Source organism: Lycorma delicatula, chromosome 5, assembly GCF_047948215.1.
Source record: "Lycorma delicatula isolate Av1 chromosome 5, ASM4794821v1, whole genome shotgun sequence".
Taxonomy (NCBI): domain Eukaryota; kingdom Metazoa; phylum Arthropoda; class Insecta; order Hemiptera; family Fulgoridae; genus Lycorma; species Lycorma delicatula.
This window is the reverse complement of record NC_134459.1, coordinates 116,071,754-116,093,284: the sequence shown is the minus strand read 5'-3', so window position 1 is coordinate 116,093,284 and position 21,531 is coordinate 116,071,754. Positions and strand designations below refer to the sequence as shown.

The 21,531-nt window shown below is 28.0% G+C and overlaps 1 protein-coding gene across 2 annotated transcripts in view; it reads right to left on the bottom strand.

Annotated features, from left to right (window-relative positions):
- mIF2 (mitochondrial translation initiation factor 2) overlaps positions 1-21,531 on the bottom strand; it is a 63,261-nt gene that overhangs the window by 14,000 nt on the left and 27,730 nt on the right. For both annotated transcript variants that reach the window (XM_075366915.1, XM_075366916.1), the window contains 7 exons: positions 20,060-20,236; positions 14,932-14,981; positions 11,909-12,123; positions 8,451-8,655; positions 3,481-3,585; positions 3,096-3,222; positions 997-1,134 (listed from right to left, as the gene is read on the bottom strand). In XM_075366915.1, the coding sequence (XP_075223030.1) occupies positions 997-1,134; positions 3,096-3,222; positions 3,481-3,585; positions 8,451-8,655; positions 11,909-12,123; positions 14,932-14,981; positions 20,060-20,236 (1,017 nt within the window). The remainder of the gene's footprint in view (positions 1-996; positions 1,135-3,095; positions 3,223-3,480; positions 3,586-8,450; positions 8,656-11,908; positions 12,124-14,931; positions 14,982-20,059; positions 20,237-21,531) is intronic.

Below are 21,531 nucleotides of genomic sequence, written 5' to 3'. Positions count from 1 at the left end.
AATATTAGGAGCAAGAAACAGAAGATAATAGATATAAAAATTTTATTAAGTGTTAAATTTCATAGAAAATAATTTGAATATACTTAATGAGTGACTTATTTTTTCTCAAACTAAAAACTGAATTAAAAGCTTTTGTAATAAAATAAAATTTGCTCTGTTATTTCCAATCTACAACGCTTATGGAACTAAACAAGTTATATATTTTTTGTACATACATAAATAAATAATATGTATGAATGAATAAAGTTTAAAAAAATAATGCAATCCAAATATTTTAGTGTATTTTTCTGGGGAAAGGGAGAAGAATAAATGCATTAATTAGTTTTATTCTAGATATTTCTGATGAAAGTACATTAAAATAAAAATATGTAGTAATAAAAGTTCAATATCCATCATTTTCAATGGTTTTAAAAAGTTGTTTTAGGATACATCTAAGGATAGTGCAAACCAGTGTTGTTTTTTTATTGTAAAAATTAATAATGTTTACGGAACTGCTGACACACATTTTATGAGCAGTTTGATAAGTTTTATTTTCACTTATAGAAGACAATAAAACTATCCTGGAGAACCTTTTCTAAAAAGAGGTTGAATCAAAGCATAATCATTCATTCTACAAGTTAAACTACATCTCTACCATTTCTAATGCTGAAGGACCTCAAGAGATACTCCACAAATATCACCGTTGACCCTTTTGCTACTTTCAGAAAGTATTCAAAAGGGAAGAGAAAATGCTGAGTTCAAGAATCCTGGCTAGTAGTACAAGCAGTCCAGAATATGTAAACAAAATAGAAAAGTTATATTTTGTAATAAGCTGAAAGGAATCACATCAAGATTAAAAAATGAATATATCAAACTTGGGTACTGTACATAATACTAAGTGTTTACTATCAGAGTATAAATGCAATAAGTCAATCACAAAAAAAAAATTAAAAGATCTAAATAACTGAAATTTTTATAAAAACAATTTAAAAAAGAATCAATAAATATAATACAAACCATCAAATAATTCAGCTAGTTCAACATCTGATACTGTCACACTGCCTACTTCAAAATGTACAATATCTAGTTTACACAAGGAGCTTCGATATGTCATTAATAAATCAAGTATAGCCTCTACACTACCATCAACATCTCCTGTACACAAATAAATAAACAATATAGCAATAATAAATTTTTTAATCACAGATATTTTATATATAGAGTAGTTTTTAAGTTAATTACAATACTTTTATTTAAAGGAAAAAATTGTATACTTGGTGCTCCCAGTGGAAACCCCTGAAGAAGCTTGGTTTAGAGTGAATGAAAGTTCAAAATTAACTGATCATTTTTATCTTAAAATAAGAGTATCGTAGGAAATGTAAAAAAAAATTTAAAGCGTTTATGTTGTAATGAATCAGTAGGAATTACATTATATCCACCAGAATGTTTACTTGAGACTTGCTTAGCTGGGAAAAACAATATAATTTGGTAAATAATAATATCATCATATAAACATAAGAGGTCTGTATATAATGTAGACTAATTTTTTTTGGCAGCCAAAGTGGCAACATTGTAAAGTTACTAGTAAACATATAGTTGTACATACAGTACAGCTTATTTAGATTAGGTATTAATATCTTTAGTCTACTGTTGCGATGTGAGATGTAAACAAACTTTTCATGAAACGAGTTTTTGTTGTGTGTTACAAAAATGAGTGATACTAATTATGAGCAACGTTGTGCAATCAAGTTTTGTGTTACACTCGGTGAGAATGCTGCTGAAACTTTTTCAAAATTACAAAGGACGTATGGAGATGATGCTCTGTCATGAGCCCAAGTTTTTAGGTGGTCATAAGACCATAACATCAAAAAGTGACAACAATGTTGAGCGAATCAGAGAGTTGATATGGTATGACCGGCGATTAACTGTCAGAATGATTGCAGAACAATTGAATTTGAACCGTACCACAGTCCATCAGATTGTGACAAATGAATTGGACACGAAAAAAGTTTGTACAAAATTGGTTCCAAAAAACCTTACTGCTGAACAGAAAAACAACAGGGTGGAAGTGTGCCATGATTTTCTAGGGTGAATTAAAACATTCTGATTTTCTAAAAATTGTTATTACTGGTAATGAATCTTGAATATTTGAGTACGACCCAGAAACAAAATGTCAGAGGAAGGAGTGGTGCACTTCAAACTTACCACATCCCAAAAAAGCAAAATTGAGTAAATCAAAACCACGCTAATTCCTTTCTTTGACAGTAATGGCATTGTCCATAAGGAGGTTTTGCCGACAGGACAGAGTGCAAATCAATATGTTTACCGAGAAATTCTTGAAAGACTGCGGAAAAGAGTTGCCCGTGTGAGACCAGCCATCAAAGACAACTGGATGCTGCATCATGACAATGCACCTTGTCAAAAACATTCCTGTAGTTTCTCAACCACCTTACTCACCTGACTTGAGTCCCTGCGACTTTTTCCTGTTCCTGACTTTATAAAAACACCTCAAAGGACATCATTTTGGAACAGTAGAAAACAAAAAAAAAATGTAACGAACGTCTGAAGGATATTCAGTTTCTGAGTTCCATCATTGCAATGAAGAGTGTGAAAACTGTTTAAAGCATTGAGTGGCTTCGAACTATTTCGAAGGTAATAGAGTCCACGTATAGTTGGATTGTAAATAAAAAGTTTTTCTGAACCAGTCATATATATATATAATATTATTATATAATAATATAGCTTTTGTGCTGTATTTTAAGTGGTTAATGTGTTTTGATTACAAGTAATAAAAAGTTTTACTCAGTAATTCCTGAATATACAGGACTCAATTACTGAATATCATTCATTTATAACATGTATATTTGATTGTATTTAAGTGTGCAACTGTTCTGAATAATGCAATTGTTTAATAATTTTCAAGTTAACTGCAAAGCAGATAATTATAAATATGGTGTAATGGGACACTATATTAACTGACAAATACAAATTATAAATTAATTTGGTATAAAAGTAATAACTCTGAATAAAAAATGTTCACTTTGCTGATAAAGTGAAAATTTGTTCTTTATGTACCAAGCAAACTAACATTACATGTTAAGAACTGTAATACTAACCTTTAATTATAATGCTCACATTAGGGTGTCCGTCATCATCATCTTTGATTTCTTTCTCTCGTGGACCAGTAGGCTTTAATCTAAATCGTCCCAACTTTCTTCTAGTTTCCAACCGTGCTCTGTATACCTACAAATAATTTTTTTTAAATCTCATTTATTACTAATGTTAATTTATATAATTAATTCTTTATAATTTAACACATAATTCATTGTGTAAGAAAAACGGAATACTTAATAAGTTGGGATAGTGCTTGGTCAATCAATTAATGGACTGGTCAACATGCATATGTAAGTAAATACAGAGGTCATTTCATTCAGCTGTTAGGTTTTAATATCAATATGTCTATTGAGTAAAAATTAATATCTACTGAGTATAAAAGTTTACCTTTTCATGTTCTTCCGTTTTCATCTGAATTATAACTTTATCCTGTTCACTTTTTTCAAGAAGTTTTTTTTTCTCTCGCCAATCCATAACCTCACGAGCTCTTTTCTGAAAACATTTGTTATTTAGATGAACAAAACAGAAACAATATAAATTTATATTAAGTTAAATAAAAGAAAGTAGCAGGATTACACTAAACATCATTTTCATTGCAGTAAAACTAAACTTCTAACTCACTGGAACTGAAAAATATCAATGCAAGCAAAATAAATTACAATATTATAATAGAAAATTAATTAAAAAATAAACTTACAGTGACAAGCAACAAGGATCATAGAAATTATACTAGATATTTAATTAGATATACAAATTTTTACCAGGGTATTTTAAAATAATCAGCTCTTTTATTGTACATAACAAACCCTCTGCTAAATGTTATTTCTGAAGCATATAAACTAAATAACCACATTATAAGATATTTAAAAAATAACAATAACAAAAATAATAAGAGAAGATTTAAAAGGAATATACAAAATTAAATGCTACGAATATAATAAATAATATTTACATTGGTAAAACCCACATATTTAAAAAAAGATTTACAGAACAATACACAGCTTATAAAAATAAAAAAAGAGGTTTACCTAATGTAGTTGACCATTTGTTATAATGCAAACATAGTATTACAGATATAAAAAATAATTTAGAAATTTTGGAGGTTTGTAATGACGATAAAAAAAATGAATGAACAAAAATATAACTTGATGAACTATAAACTCACATTTGAAGATTATGATTTAATTAAGAACATAATAAATTACAACCTAATGGTTGACAGTATTAACATTAATATTAGAATATTAATGGAATTAATATGGTAAGTTTAACTTTCTATTTACTGTTTTGGTGGTTTAAATTTCATTTATATTATATTTTATTAACACACTGATAAATATGTCAATGAATTATTTGAATTCTCAAAACACAATATAAATATAGGTATATAGTTTTATATATTAACTATATTTATTGTTGGTATTATCCCTTTCATACTGCCAAAGTAAAGAAACAAATCAGAAGAATGATCTTTAAAAATCAAGAAAAAAGTATCTCTTTTTTTATATTACACAGTGTCCCATAAAGAAACAGAGAAACTTTCAAGACATGTTCTACTGATGAAAATAATGAAAAAATTTCATATAAAAATAGGTCTGGAAACACTTTGTTTTCAAGTTACGGCTAGAGAAAGATTTCGCCCGGATTTCAGCTCTTCAAATAAAAAGAAGCCTACAGTAGTTTTTGTGACCCAAATTAAGGAGTAATGTTGAGCTGGGAAGTGAAATAAAATAGGTCCCAGAACTGTAAATCTTTTTGAAATATTTGACATAAAACACAAAATTCAGTGTCGAAAAAAAAGTTTTTTTTTTAGGTCGTAGTGCAATAGTTTTGTTAAATGACTAATAAATTCAGAAGATTTAGTAACACAGCTTATACAGAATTCAAGCCTGAGAAAATTAATGTAAATACAGCCAATAAAAAGTAAATTAAAAACTTTAAAAAATTGATTTTTTATTGAAGCAGAACAGAAAAAATAGACAGAAAATTGTATTATTGTTTTTATATCTAATATTCTTTTTAAACATTCCTCTGTGTAACAGCATTTACAAACGAAAGTGTCATTTCCATCGTGTTCATTTTCTGTAAATCATCATGTAATTCAGCATATTCTGCATAGCCCAGGCACTAGTACATGGTTAATTTCATGCCGCACTGGTCTGTCAAAAAATGAAGTGTCATCCTACAGAAAGAAAATCTTTATCCTTTCTGCCTGCAGAAGGTTCAAAATTTACCAACAGATCACCCTCAGCTGTTAAACTTATATCATTGGCTTTCAGACAATGCTGATAAGGAAAATTCAGTTTTATTTACTGATGAAGCCACTTTTATGAGAAACACGGAGTCTTGAATTCTAAAAATAGTCATTTATGGAGCGAAGACAATCCCATATGGTACTGTGGAAACTAATTAACAATATAGATTTCATATTAATGGTGTGGCATTATTTATGAAAAAATTCTGGAACAGTTTGTTTTCAATGAAAACCTTACAGAAGATGCGTTACAGGAGATATGTTCATTTCTTGAAAAGCAACTTGCCGGCTTTTTTGGAGGATGTACCTTAACAAACTAGACTGAAAATGATTTTCCAGTATGATGGTGCAACGCTACATTTTTCTTTAATAGCTAGAAATCACTTGCTAATTTCTTAAACTGTTTTGGACATGGTAGACCAATCAATTGGCCACCACGCTCACCCAACTTAATGCCATTAGATTACTTCATTTGGGGTCATATGAAAACAATGTTGTACCAACAAAAAGTAATACTAAAAATAGTTATTCATTAAAATACAAAATGCTATTGAATTTATACAAAATGATTTAAGAGATGATACAGAAAGCCACCAGAAATATTTTACATTGGGCAGAGTGTTGTGTACATTGTGAAGAAGGGAATTTGAACAATTACTGTAACTTAGGTTTGTTATTCTGTTACCATTTATCATTTCATGTACTTTATTTTTTTGTTTTACTAAATTAAGAATAATGTTTATGAGGTACAGAAAGAATAATACAATTTTCTATATTTTTCGTTTGTTCTGCTTCAATAAAAAATCTATTTTTAAAAGTTTTTATTTACTTTTACTGGCTGTATTTACATTAATTTTCTTACAATTAAATTCTCTGCATTATTTGTTACTAAATCTTTCATGTTTATTAATCATTTAACAAAGTTATTATAGTAAAACAAAAAGAAAACTTGTTTTTCAACACCGAATTTTGTCTTTTACGTTTGGTATCTTACAATCTACTAGAGTTACAGTTTTGGGACCTGTTTTAACCTATTTCTCCCCTCAAATTACATAAGAAACGACAAATGTTTCTCCTTAATTTGGGTCCCAAAAATTTCAGTAGGGCTTTACTTTTATTACAAAAGCTGAAATATGGGCAAAATCTTTCGCTAGCCGTTAACTCAAAAACAAAGCATTTACAGGCCAATGTTTACATGAACATTTTTCATTATTTGCACCAGTAGAACATTTACTGAAATTTTCTCAGTTTCTTTGTGGGATACCCTGCATACATATACTTCTTTTTTACTGATGCATTTGTCAATATTTATAAATATATGTCAAGACTCTCTCTCTCTCTCTCTCTCTCTCTCTCTATATATATATATATATATATATATATATACATATATACACACACGAGGGCTGTCCAAAAACAGTTTTCTGGACAACTTACGTTGTCCAGAAAACCAACCAAATAAAAAAAATAAATTTTATTATATACATTTGAAAGAGAAAATCTTAAAATATTTTTCTATATATCACCATTTAAATTGAGGAACTTTTCATAACGATGCACGAGGTTTTCAATTCCTTCTCTGCAGAAATCTTTTGGCACCCATCTTCCACAAAACTTGTGATAACCAAGCTTACAATTTCATACAGCAAATGTCGTGAAATTTGGGGGAAATGAAGCGAGAGTTCTCTAATCGTAATGCGGTGATTTTCATGAATTTTATCGTTGATTTTCATCGTCAGTTCATCAGTCACAAGGCTAGGCCAACCACTGCGGTCCTCTCATGAACATTGGTGTGGCCATTTTTAAACTGATTGCATCACTGTCTCACTCTGCCTTCACTCATTATTCCATCTCCACACACCTCACAAAGTTGCCAATGAATTTCAACTAATGCGAGGTTTTTTGCCAGTAAAAACTTAATCACTGAATGCACTTTACAACTCACGTGATTTTCTATTGAAGCGCACATTTCAATCAACAAACAAAGTACAAAAATCACAGTCCACACGCTACGACAGCTTGATGCGTACTGCGTGTAGAAATGTTTCGATGCCAAGATGGTAGCTCTATCCTCACCCATCTCCACACTAGGTACAAACATAAGTTACTTTCTGGACCACCCTAGTATATACTATTTGGAGGTGCATGACAATATTTTCATGTAATGAAAAGTATAACTTAAATTAATGAAGCATGTTGCTGGGATTTTTTATTTATAGTACTAACTGGAATAATGTATAGACCTAGACCTCAAATTTAGGCAATTAACATTTCTCATGAGAAATATTTGGCTTGTAAATTTTTTCAAGAATAAATAGCCAATTACATTGGAAATAATAACTGGATGCAGTTACATAACACATTACCTTATTACAAGATTATAATGAATATACTAATAAAATTTTTAAAAAAATTAGGTTTAGTTTGTGAAACAAACATAAACCTTAAAACTTGCTGGTTATAGAACTCATTTTTTTGTGGTTATATACTGCCTGTAATGTTAACATTTTTTTAGTTCTAAGCTTAAATATTATGACTGGCTACATTAATGTAAATGTAAAATTTATAGAAGGTGATCAACAATAATAGGAATATTCTTCTGAGTATGGTGTCAGATACTTGGTGACTTGGGACCTGACAATATTAGTAGGGTAAGTACTAGCAGAGTTAAAAATTTCTTAATTAATAAACTGCACAAAATATTATCTCTTTTATTCATGATTTTTTAAACATCATTCTTCCGATTTTTTCTTTACTTTGGTGGTACAAAATGGATGGTAACATCAGATTATTAATATTTTAAATCTCTTCACACTTTCAATTACCTATGTTTCCTCATTGTAACATCTCTAAACCCTCAGCTCAATAATCTCTTCATTTGAGGCTCAGGTCAACATGTGTCATATATATGCAAAAAATACATCATATTACCATTGCAAATGAATGGTCTTCCAATGATAAGTACATCAAGGCTAAGATAAAATTCAAATTATAAATCATTTTGATGTAATCTTAAAATAATTTAGGGCTGATTTCATTTTATTTCTTTAAGTATTTATCAAATCTCTAAGGACTGATTATTTAATTAATTTTAAAATCTTACATCTGAGCTAACTTCCAACATAATATCACCAGCTGATGGCAACTCTCGCCAACCCACTACTTCAACAGGTGTTGATGGTTCAGCTGAATGTACTTCTTTTTGATTATCATCCAACATTAAACGCACTTTTGCCCAACCTAATCCAGCAACAATGATTTTACCTTTTTTTAATGTACCACGTTGCACTATCACTGTTGCCAACTTTCTGATAAAAAAAATTATGATTTAATATTAATAATAAAAAATACTAATAAGTAAAGTTAAAATAAATAAAAGTAATGTAAACATCATAAAAAATACAACAGATTTTATATAACAACTGATTGTAGCACCAATCTTAATTAGAAATTAATATTCTTCTAAAATACTGGGTAAAACACATATTATAGAAATGTTGTAAATACCCCAAATGTATACACTACTATCCCCATCCTCACCCACATGCTTCAGCATTCAAATGATGAGGAAGAGGGAAAATTAACTTTGTATAAAAACCTATATCTATGTGGCTCTGGAAGTAGCGCTAAGAAGAACTCATGCCTACCATTACAGGTGAGAATATTGTTAATTTGAGAGAGTGAAAAGATATCTTTCACCTTGAAAGATAACCTTAAGGCTTATGAGTTATTAATTTATTGCCAAATTTTATAAAAATGAATCTTAAAACCCAAACAAATGACAGTATTCTCATTGGTAGCATCACAAAATGTAAAAACTAAATGTAACTTATAAATTTCAAACCACACTTAATAAATTGAAATAGTAAGGAAAGTGAATTACACTGTTATAAAATTGGTCTCAAGAATGTGAAGACTGTCTAATGAAGAAAATTACAAAGTACCGGGTGTCTGAAATAGAACTCTACGGTTTTAAATTACGTTTACTATTACAACAAATGTATGTGTTTTATCACATGAAAGTACACAACCTAAGTTTTTTTTTTACTTCAAACTGTAACTCAATATGAGCATCATTTACAGTCCTGCACATCCAACTGAGAATCCACCTCATTCCAAACTCAGGCGAGCATGTCTGGAGGAATAGTTTCCAAGGCTGCTGTTGTTTTATTAATGACATCCCTCAAAATGTTCAGCCTTTCATTTTAACCCTCTTTCCAGGGAAAACAAGTATATATTTGAAAATAATTATTTAAAATGAAATGAGAATTCTATAATAGTAATTTTGAAAATTATAATAAAGTGTTAAAATAATTTTGAAAATTATATGCTGAACCTTTCTTAAAGAGGTGAACAACAAAGGAAGTCTTAAGGCAGCTAGGAAATATTTCATTATTGAAAGATTCATAGACTAAATTTGGTTAGAGGGATAATATCACCTATGACTTTCTTAAAATAGTGGCAAGAATTTCATCAATAACCATTGATATTTACTCTTATATTTAGATTATAAATTTTAACTTCTTGGGTATTAACAGGAAATAAAAATAATAATTCAACAACACCATTCAAGGTGAACTGCTTTACTTGCGAGCAAAGCAGTTGTTGTTGAAATATTGAAAAATAAATTATTAAATTTCTCTGCTATCTGAATATTGCATTAGGTAATATTTGAGGCCTTTTGCATTTTGGTTTAAGTTATTTGACCTCTTTTATTTCCAAATCCGCTTTCAGTTTTGATAATTGTCCACATAGTTTTAACTTATTCTTGAATTAGTTATTAAATTATCATAATATAACCTTTTGGCTGTATCGATAACTTTAGTGTAAATTTACCCTTAATTTTTCAAATAATTCTGGAAGTTACCAGTCAAATTTTTTATTTTTATTTTTTTGTCTTCAGTCATTTGACTGGTTTGATGCAGCTTTCCAAGATTCCCTATCTTGGAGATAGGGAATAAATTTCTATAAAATTTATTATACTTAGATATTTCATAGAGCTAGGTTTTAGTGTAAAGCTAGATTTTAAAATTCCTTCAGTAATACATCCTGTTTTTCTTATAATGTTTTAACACTTTTTTCTTTTTTTTACTAAAGGCCAAGCTACAAAAAAAGGCCTTCTGAAATGCATTAACTTGAAGAATTTGTTGATAAACTACAGAAAAGTAATGTTAAGGCAAATACTTGATGATTTTAAAGAAAGAAGAAAGAAAATACCATTCCTATCGGTTTATGGATTAAGTGTGTGTTACATTTTGAGCAACTGTAGAGTGGAAAAATACATTCTCCAATATATTCAGGGTACTAAAGCTTAAGAACATTTTCAGTATGAATCTTCTTACTACTGTAAAACATACAATAATAATCTTTAATTACACAGTTTTCCTTTTCTTCCTAATACAATGTCTGTAACTCAAATCACTTAATCACGATATGATCAAAGCTTTAACATGTTCATTGTCATCATTACAAAGAAGATATTGTTATTTATTTTTTAATGTTTTTTTTTGCATCGAAATAGCTTAAAATAATTTGGAAAATATACATGATGTAGTACATTCAGTAGTGACATACTGCATGACTGCCCTTGTGAGCCATTGTTTTAGTATATTTGATGGCTCCTTACTTTACGTTATTTTCCTTTCTCACTCATGTTTCACATCAATTTAGCCACTGTTCTAACTGTGTGATAAGATATATTGTTAACTTTAATCACGATGAAAAAACACAGAAATATGGCTGCAAAAAAAAAAGATGTGCTTCCTTCCTTCACATGTGGCAAGGTCAATAAGCAAAATGTATGTGTATATAGGGATCAAAAAACACTATGTTATTTAAAGAACACGTAAGGGACAGCCCAAAGGTTAATGTGGGCTGTGGTTTACTCTACGACAACAAGATTAGATCATTTTTCTTTCAAGAACTCATTGTTAAGGCCAGTAATTATCTTGAGAACTATGCCTTCCCATAGGTAGAACATCTCAAAACAGACTTTTTTCCAACAAGACCACACTCTGCCTCATTGGACCAACTTAGCTGGCCAAGCACTTCATGAAAATTTCCCAATTGCTGGAATGATCATATGAACCCATCCATTGGCCACCACAATCACTAGATATTACATCTTTTAATACTTAGTAAGGATTATATACAAAATTAAAATTCTCAATTTTGTTACACTTACGCAAGAATTTAAACTGAAATTCAAGAAATTGATGTAAGTGTACTTCATAATGTCTGGGAAGAGCTAAATTATAGTTTGAAAATTCTGCATGTAAAATGTTAATATTTTTTCATTAAATTGTCTTTAAATCTTATTTTAAATTTACAAATAAAAATGTTATATCAATTTAAAATTATATAGATAATTTATGGTTATCCTGTTTTAGTAAGTAGATACTGATGGAACTACCTTTAAAATTTTAACATTGTGTTTACCAGAAATTAGTTCCTGAAAGGTAACATTGCGAATGTAACAAATCATACTTTTGGAAGATGATTTAATAAATGTACAAAATTATTAAAAAAAGGAAGAAAAAAATTATACTCCTAAGAACTTACCCCCTATGTACATCATGTTTTGATTCAATAACAACACCTTCACATATTCCACATGGATCTGCTTTAAGTTCCATTATTTCAGCCTGTACTAATATTGCATCAACAAGTGCATCTACATTAGTACCTTTAAGAGCAGATATTGGCACAAATTGTACATCACCACCAGAATCTTCTAACTGGATTCCACGCTCAAGAAGCATTCTTTTTGTTCTTTCCTAGAAAATAGAGAACAGTTATATGAAAATATTTCACACACAGTTTTAATTAAACATTAGAAATAACAACAATAAACAATTCAAATAATTTATAACTGAAACAATAATACTACCAAAAATTAATGTATATATAAAATGTTGTAATATAAAAATAAGTGGAGAATTATTACAATTCATTAATTTGTATGACATCTGTTGCTTAAATCTTCCTGAGATTTAAGCAGCAGCTCACACAAATTACTTGTATTGATGATAGAGCTTGACTATGAGCTTGTTTAATGTATGTCTTCTATAAACTTTTTATTTTCTGCTGTACTTGAAAAATAATTTCAATCAGGCATATTTAAATTGACTACTCCAGCATATGTATGCAATGTGAATAAATATTAACATATTTAAACTTTATTGATAATTTAGTCATAGAAAAATTTTCTAACTCGAAAGAAAAGTCACTACAGCAGACAATGCAATAATGACCCAGTTAGATTCTGGAGAGTGATTGTAAACCAGATCTAAACAGAACTTAGCATTACAGCAACATACAACTGCATAGTTGATTGCATGAAGAACCTCTTTCAGCAAACATTTTAGGGAAATCAGATTCTATACTGCATGAAAACAGTCTTTCTTCCAATATCAATATGCTTTGAAACCATGCAAATGTTTTTGTTTACCAGCATTCAACCCCAATAGCACACATTTCCTACAGAATTCTGTTTCACTGATACCAAATATCAAAGAAGCTAACATTTGCTCTATTACTTTACTTAAGCTGTTAGCATAGTTTTCAGTCACTAAAACATCTGCAGCCTCCAGCTTAACCTAATGTTTTAATGTTATGTTATCTAACTACTTAATTCAGTTAAACCACTGTTCTTTGCTGTAGAACACTTCTTTCGTTTTTATTTTACTTTAGTTATTTAAACAGCTGAAAGACTGACAATGCCTTGGCAGAAATAGTTGGATTGATTAAAAAACATACAAGCATTGTGTTCAGCAGTTACTTAATTCTGTTAAAGCCTTTTTCTTCTACCAGTAGAGACCTTCATGGTTTTGTTGCAACACTTGTAAAAGTGTACTTCTTACATTTTGGTTTAAAACTTCCTATTCTTATCAAATACTTTCATTTATTATTTGTTTTTATCTGATTCTCTTAATTTCATGATGTTATATTTATGTACTAAAGTAATCAATGCCTTCCTAAGATTTCTTATTTTGCTGATTTCCTATCTACAATTATATTACCCCCCCCAAAAAAAAAAAATACTATACAAAAAAATTAATTAACATATCCTGAAATTCATTTGACTGGTCTGAAGTGAATTATTAAAAATGTAAATTAATGTAAAGATGCAAAATAATAACAACATACTATAAAAAACAACTAGTTAACGAAATCTTTGATTAAAATTTTTAATATCATAGTTTTGAGATAAATGGCAATTTTTCTTTTTTACAATATTTAAATTAAAATTTTAGGTGAGTGGTTAATGAGCCCATTAAACATCTCAGGCAATACAGAACAGATTTTCAAAATCTTAAAATTCATTCTGTAAAACTAACTTCATGTGGCAGCAATACTGCAGTGTTAGGGTATAAAATACACTAAAGTTAAAGTAGCACAACAATACAAGACCATTAAACGGAAAGAAAATATGAGTTTCACAACTGATAAGTAATAAACTGCTGTCACAGCAATAAATGTCCTGTTGCTTTTTACATTCTATCAAAGCTTATTTTCAGTAAATTTGTTGTAATATCAATACCAAGAAACTGTTTAAAAATTATACAATACAAATTAAGAAATTGCTGCACATTCTCTTTGTTGTTTTATTCAAGTAACAACTCAGTATAATCGATTGTTTAAATTTTTATATAAAAAACATATAGTATGATGTATCATATATCATATCATGTTTTTGTATATACAATCATGTAATGATACATTTAGGGTTGTTAAAGTCAATCAATTATTAAATGCATAATACAGCTGTATAAATGAATTGGGTCAATCATTACTGTTATGACCAATGGTCAGAGTGAAGACTTAATTTGGAAATGAAATGAACTAATTTACTGACAGTTTTTTTTATTATTATTATACGTAGAATTTATATGTAAAATTCTGCAGGGAATAATATTTTTTATTTTATTTTCTTTAACTACATCAATAAGTAACTGATTATCAACTGCATGCACATATACATCAACAGGAGAACTACACTTGCATTAACAGACTTCAGACTTAATTTATTAAACAGACTTAATTAACAGACTTAATTTATTGAAAATGAATTTTATAACAAAGACTTTCAGAGTTATACTGACTGGAATTTCAAAATGTTATTCCTTAAAATTTTCCAGCTGTAGAGGAACAACCAGGCTAAAATAAGGTGTATTTTATACCCCATAATGATTCAAAACCAAAAATAAAACACTAGAACATAATACCATACTTCTAAATTAATAAATGTCAATTAAACACGTTTATTGTTTTTCAAGTAAAAAAAAAAAAATACTTAATAAGTAATGACAGAAAATTTATAAATTGTGATTAAAACAAACAAAAAAGGGATTGGAATAAATTGGAAAATTAAACCTCTTGCCTGATATTCCCACAATCTCTGGAATGTGTAAAGACAACAACCTTTAAGGTGATTAATAAAAATTGATGATAAAATGCCTCTAGCCAAAGAAAGATTCAATAAATTGGTTTATCATGAGTGCAGTTTCCTTTGATGCAGTTGGCATGACTAAGAAGCAAATATCAATTAAATAAATAAATAAAATATTGAAAGTTTTACCTACTATATCAGCTTGGTGCTTGTCTATCTTATTAATAGCAACAATTATAGGCACTGTAAAAAAAAATTAAAAGAGACAATCACAAATAAATTCTAATGTCAGTAATTATAAACATAAATATATATTATAAAGTAAATTGTATTTTTTATAATCAAAAACAAACTTGAACAACCCAAGTACAGAATTACAAAGTAAATGAAATGAAATGACACTTACTTTATTTATGGTTTATACTTATCATAATTATAACAATGATAATTACATTTACAATGAGAATTATGGTAATAATAGGAGTTTGGAAGATTGTGGGTTGCAAGAGGCTGTTATGGTGGCAGATGATAGTCATAATTGTTTACATTCAAAATGTAAATCAACACATCTTAAAAAATCATTGTTAAAAAATCATCTCACAAAATCATTCAACACATGTAAATCTACATGTTTACATGTAGATTCAAAATTATTTAATAGTAATTGTCTTGATTTGATTAATTTTATTAATGTTGACCTTGATGATAAGGAAAAGTTTAGCATTGTTTGTTCAGATTCATGTGTTTTCTTCATACTCTTAATAAATGTAAACATATCCTGTCATTTTCTTATTTTTTAATAATGAACCTTATAGCTATAAGTTTAAGTATTATTAAGCAATTAATAACAATAACTGAATTCACTTTCCTTTAAAATGCCAACTAAACAACATTACTAATTTTATATTTGTTCTAGCTAGACAGTATGTTTAATATATATTTAAAAATGTGTATTTAACTAAAGTATGAAATTATTGTGATTTAATGTAATGATTAATTAATTCAATGTAAATTTAAAGGTAAAGAAAGTGTAAATTATCCATAGTTTATTTATCCGGCAATTACTTAGTGTATACTATTACCACAACCAACATATTAAACCATGGCTGGAATGGTTGTACAGTGCTAATGCATTTAAATTTAATTTGAATGATGGTGAATTTATACAAAAAATAACAAATTTTACATTTGGAAAAAACTAGGATGGTAAGTTACATATTAGTAATATGTATCCTAGCATATGCATAGATAAAACAGTTCAAATAATAAAGACCCATTGTTTATTGATAATATTATTACTATTGCTAGAAATATTTTCCAACAAAATTAATTTAACTTAATGATAAATATAATATTCAGGAAAATACTTTACCAATGGGTTTTCCATTATCAGCTGTCATGTCAGAGATATATTTACAGGATTTTGAAGGTAAAATTACTTATGGAATTATTCATACACATGATATCCTATTATGGACTAGGTATGTTGATGATGCTTTTGTAGTTTATAATCCCATTATACACAATGAACATTAAATAATTTTAAATAAAAATAATTCATATTATATTAGTTTGAAATTTACTTTTGAAATAGACGTTAGAGAAATAATTTTTCTAGATGTCAGTATATAGGAAACTCACAACCAATAAAACCACAATACATAGAAATTTAAATCATCCATGGTCACACATATTTAGTGGTTAAATTGAGCAATTAATTAACACAATATAATAAAAATAAAAGTAAATTAAACAAAGAAATAGATATTATAAAACAAATTGCTAAACATAATGGTTATAACATTTCTTTAATTGATAATATATACAAAAAACAAATTTCAAAAATTAATAATACTACAACTCTTTATACCTTTAAAAATTATACATAAAAATTTGATAATGAATATTTAAAATATTTATATACTGATAATGTAGTTGCAAATATAACTAATATTTATGATAAAAGTAAATTAAACAGGCATACAAGACAATCATATAATAAATTGTTTAAAAAATAACAATCAAAATATAATTCACGTGGAATTTATAAAATAAAATGCAATAATTGTGACCATATAAATCATATACTATATATATATTATATTTTACCTATACCATATATATATATATATATATAATATATATATATATATTATATATATATATATGGTATAGGTAAAACTAATAGGTTTTTAAAAAGAGATTTTTAGAACACATTAGAAATTATAAAAATGATAAATTGGGTTTCTAATGTTACTAACCACCTTATTAATAACATTAATAAGGTGATACATTATTAAACATTCTGTATCTAATATTCAGACAAATTTGGAAACAGTGGATATCAAGAAATTTAATTTAAATAATAATAGTAAAAGTTTGGACATTTTGGAGAGATTTTATAAATATAAATATAAAAGAATTTCCAACTTGATCAACTTTCAGAGTATGAAGATGACACTATTATAAAAGTAGCAGCAGATGACAGCATGTTTTTAGATAAAATCAGAATGAATATAAATAATTTCAAATCCATTTAGTAATGTACCATTGCCTGGCCAGGTTGCATGGTATCTTCTAATTATTTTATTTTTAAAGTTAATTTTAATTTTTTAATTAATGTCATATTTAAATATATGTAATTACATAATTAAATTGACTTTATGTTTTCTATATATGATAAAAATTTTCTACCTAGAAATTTCTTCTAAATAAAAAAAATTAAAATTACAAAAAAAAAATGTTTTGATATGTAATTTTATATAATTTATATTCAACTGATGATGCGGGATCCCATGAAAGTGCTATTGGAATAAAGAAAAGAAAAATAAGGTAAGTGTCATTTCATTTACTTTGTAATTCTAATTCTGTACTTGGGTTGTTCAAGATGGTTTTTGATTATAAAAATACAAAATATTAGTAAAGAGGAATACAAGTCTTATAAGTATTGACTTTAAAAAAATTATTATAAAGTAAATATATATTATAACCTGTCCCCTAATATTTCCACTTTTATAAAGGAATATATGAACAGTAAAACATGGTGCCCATTACTACACTGATAGCATCAAGCACAGAGAAATACTATCAAGATCAGGGCTAGACTCTCTCTCATTAATGAGTTTCTGTGCTGACATGCAGGATGTATGCACATATTTAAACACATACATAATAGACTGAACAATTATTTGAATAGAAACAAGTAAAATATTATTTAAAACTAAAGAAACTGATCTATAATTCCTTAAATTAGTCAAGTTCTTCCTTCTAAAGTTCCTCAACTATTTAAACATGTTTAAGTTTTGAAAAAAACCCCAAATATTATGAAGGATTAAGAGGTTCAGCTTTATCAAATTATAAGAACTGCAGGTTGGGCTTTGTTGAACACATCCACCGGATAGGAAATTGAAACTAATAGTAAGGAAGCAGCAGTTGAAATGTTACAACCCTAGCAAGACCTGTGGAGGGAGGCCTAGCCAAAATGCAAAATACCACAAAGAAGAAAGTGATCAAGAATAAAGAGAAGAACAGAATAGTGAGAATAAGATGACTATCTGCATACATACAATAAGAGGGTAAGGAACAATATTTGAAAGTAACTGTATAAAAGTATGAAACTGGAACAAATAAATCCTTCAAGATATTTGCGACCAGTGTGCATCCATTCCACTTCAGTTCTTTGAGAGATAAGGATATCTGTATCCAGGAAAGATCCAGCTCATTACTGATATGCGATTTTACATTGACCAACTTAAGTATGTGCTACAACAAATTTATTTTTCTCCAGATACTGAAGTCATAAAACAATAGGCGCATACTTCCTTTAGAAAAACTCTTGCCCATCCTCATGTATAACCAACACAAAAAAATGTCAATAATGTGTAGAAGCATCCAATGAAACTATAGGTCACTCAGTACCTACTACAGAATAAAGTAAAAACCTCAAATAAATATGAATATAGATTATGTTCTGATAACATATAAAAATTACGTAAGATGAAAAATATTTAATGTTCAACAAAGAATAACACATTTTTTTGAGAGTATAATTATTGTATTTTTACAGATCACAAATTTATCTTTATATAGGTAAATGTGGTTAATGTTTTTAATATTAAGCTGAATTCTTTCAAAGCAGAAGTTCATTTTTATTTATTTAGTGTATGGAAGACAAAATATTTCAATTTCACTAACACAGAACCTCAGTAATTTATGTAGTGAAATTGAACAGCAGTGCATACTAACTACCATAACTACTAGTACCATATCACAATAATTGTACTATAACCGCAATTTAAAAGTGCAAAATACAGTAAAAAATACCATATGGATAATATAATGCCATTCAAAATGTCAAAAAATACACTCAAAATGGTGTAATACTCATCCACATATTTTTTAAGTGTGACCTATTATTATTATAAAGCTATTTTCAGAAAATTATATTTATAAAAAATTAAAAATATATTTAAATTATATTTTTCAGAAAATTTTCACTGATTTATTGATTTTTTCTTGTGATTAGTGAAATGAAATTGCTTTTTTTTATGGCAATTTAAAATGTAACATACATTACTGAATGTAAAATGCATTTTCAATATTAATTATTTGGTTTAATATCACATAATTTATTTATTAAATTAAATAAAAAAACACTTGCAAGGTTCTGACTAAGATGATGAAATGCAATTCTTACAATCTGATAGTTCTGCAACACCTGCAATGCCTCACACATCCTTTAGATTGAGTGATCCGAAATAAGAATGAAATTCTTGTAATAAAAGCCATGTTTTGATTTTCATGGACTACAGAAGTTGAATGCTGGGTACAGTTTTATGGCATGCTGCTGGTATTTTTTTAGCTAATGTTGACAGTAGCAGTTGGTTAAACAATTTACTTAAAAAAAAACCTTATTGGTATGTTTTATATAAAAAATGATTAAAAATTCAATTTTCAACCATATTTCTAGGAGTAAATTTAACCTTTTTACAAGTGTATTATTCTCATTTTTATGCTATTTTATTTAAGTAATACATCACAGAACTTTCTATTCCATGATGTATTCCTATTCTATTTAATATTTAATACTAAATAGAATATTAAATTCTATTTCATAGAATACTATAATGTATTCTATTTAATATTTTTTTAATTTATACTAACACTATACAACCTTCATTACAGCAAGGATAACTGAAGGGACAGTTTTACATGTAAACTCCAAGTATTACATACTGTCAAGTATTACAAATAACAATTAATTGTATTTAATTATGCCAATATACAAACCAAAAAAAATTAATATTTATTGTGACACAAACCTTGCGCATTTCTTGCCATACGTATTGATTCATCAGTTTGTTCCATAACTCCGTCATCAGCTGCCACTACTAAAACTACAATATCAGTAACACTAGCTCCTCTTGATCTCATTGCTGAAAATGCCGCATGACCTGGTGTATCAAGAAATGTTATTCTACGATCATTTTGTAACTGCACTGAAAAAGATTAATGAAATAATTATTAGATATTTGTAATACAATCTTGTTTTGGTTTTTTAGTAGTTTTAATCAAATTTAACAATAACAGTTTCCCTAGTTTATCAAAAACAGACATAAGAATAATCTGTCTCAAACCAATCACATCTACATAGATCAGAGCAAGCGAGTACCCAAGAGGGGGCTTCTGGACTTCAGCCCCCCCCAAGACCAATTCATAAAATAAATTAATTGATATCTGAAATATAAACATTAAAAGATTTCTCAAAATCAGTCCATCACTTGGCGTACGATAGTTTTGTAAAAATGTAGGATAATTTTTAATATTTTTTACGAGAGTCCTTAGACCAGATCTGACAACGCTGTAAAATACAAACTGTAGACGTCAGTTTGGTTTAAGTTATCAAGCAACAAACAGTTTATAATTTCACTCGTAAGTTAATTTTCCTAGTACTTTTAGGTGTGTAGTTACTTACATTGAAGTATGTACATTTAACAATTCATCAGTTTACAGTGTTACAAACATAAAAACATATATGTTTTATTTAGAGTAAAATTAATGAGCAATATACTATTCTAATTTCTAATATTTTTTAGATTTTCTAATAATGGCAGATAAAAGAAAACAAACTTTAATTTTTAGTTTCTGTAAAAGGGCAAAGAAGATGATGATGATGTCCCAACTATAACTGTTCCTTCACCTTCTTCAATGTCATTATCTAAAGACGCCAAAATACCAAAACATTTAGATGATATTGGATCATATAAAACAAAATATTTAACTTCAGAAGAAAAACTGGATTCATTTAATAAGTTCTGGCAACCAAATCCTCAGTTTCAATTTCCAGCAAATCCAAGCAACAAAAGAAGTTTTCAATATTCCTGGTTTTCAAAATTTAACTGGTTAACATATTCGGCAATAGACAACAGTGTTTACTGTAAATATAGTTTTTTATTTCCGTCTACGGAGTGAGAAAAACAAAGCTACAAATCTGCTGGGGGTTTAGTAAAATATGGATATTCAAACTGGAGGCATGCACTTGAATATTTAGGAAGTCATAAAATAACTCAGTATCATTACAAATTCTATTTTAATATTTGAAAGTTTTAGACATCAAAAATAAAAAAAAAAAAAGAAATCTGTATGTGAACAAATTGACACAAGTAATGCTCAACAGGCTGCCAAAAATATAAAAAATTTGGTACCATTATAAAAATAATTATTCTTTGTGGCAGACAATGTATCCTCTTAAGAGGGCACAAAGATTATGGAGAATTTTCTTTAACTAACACAC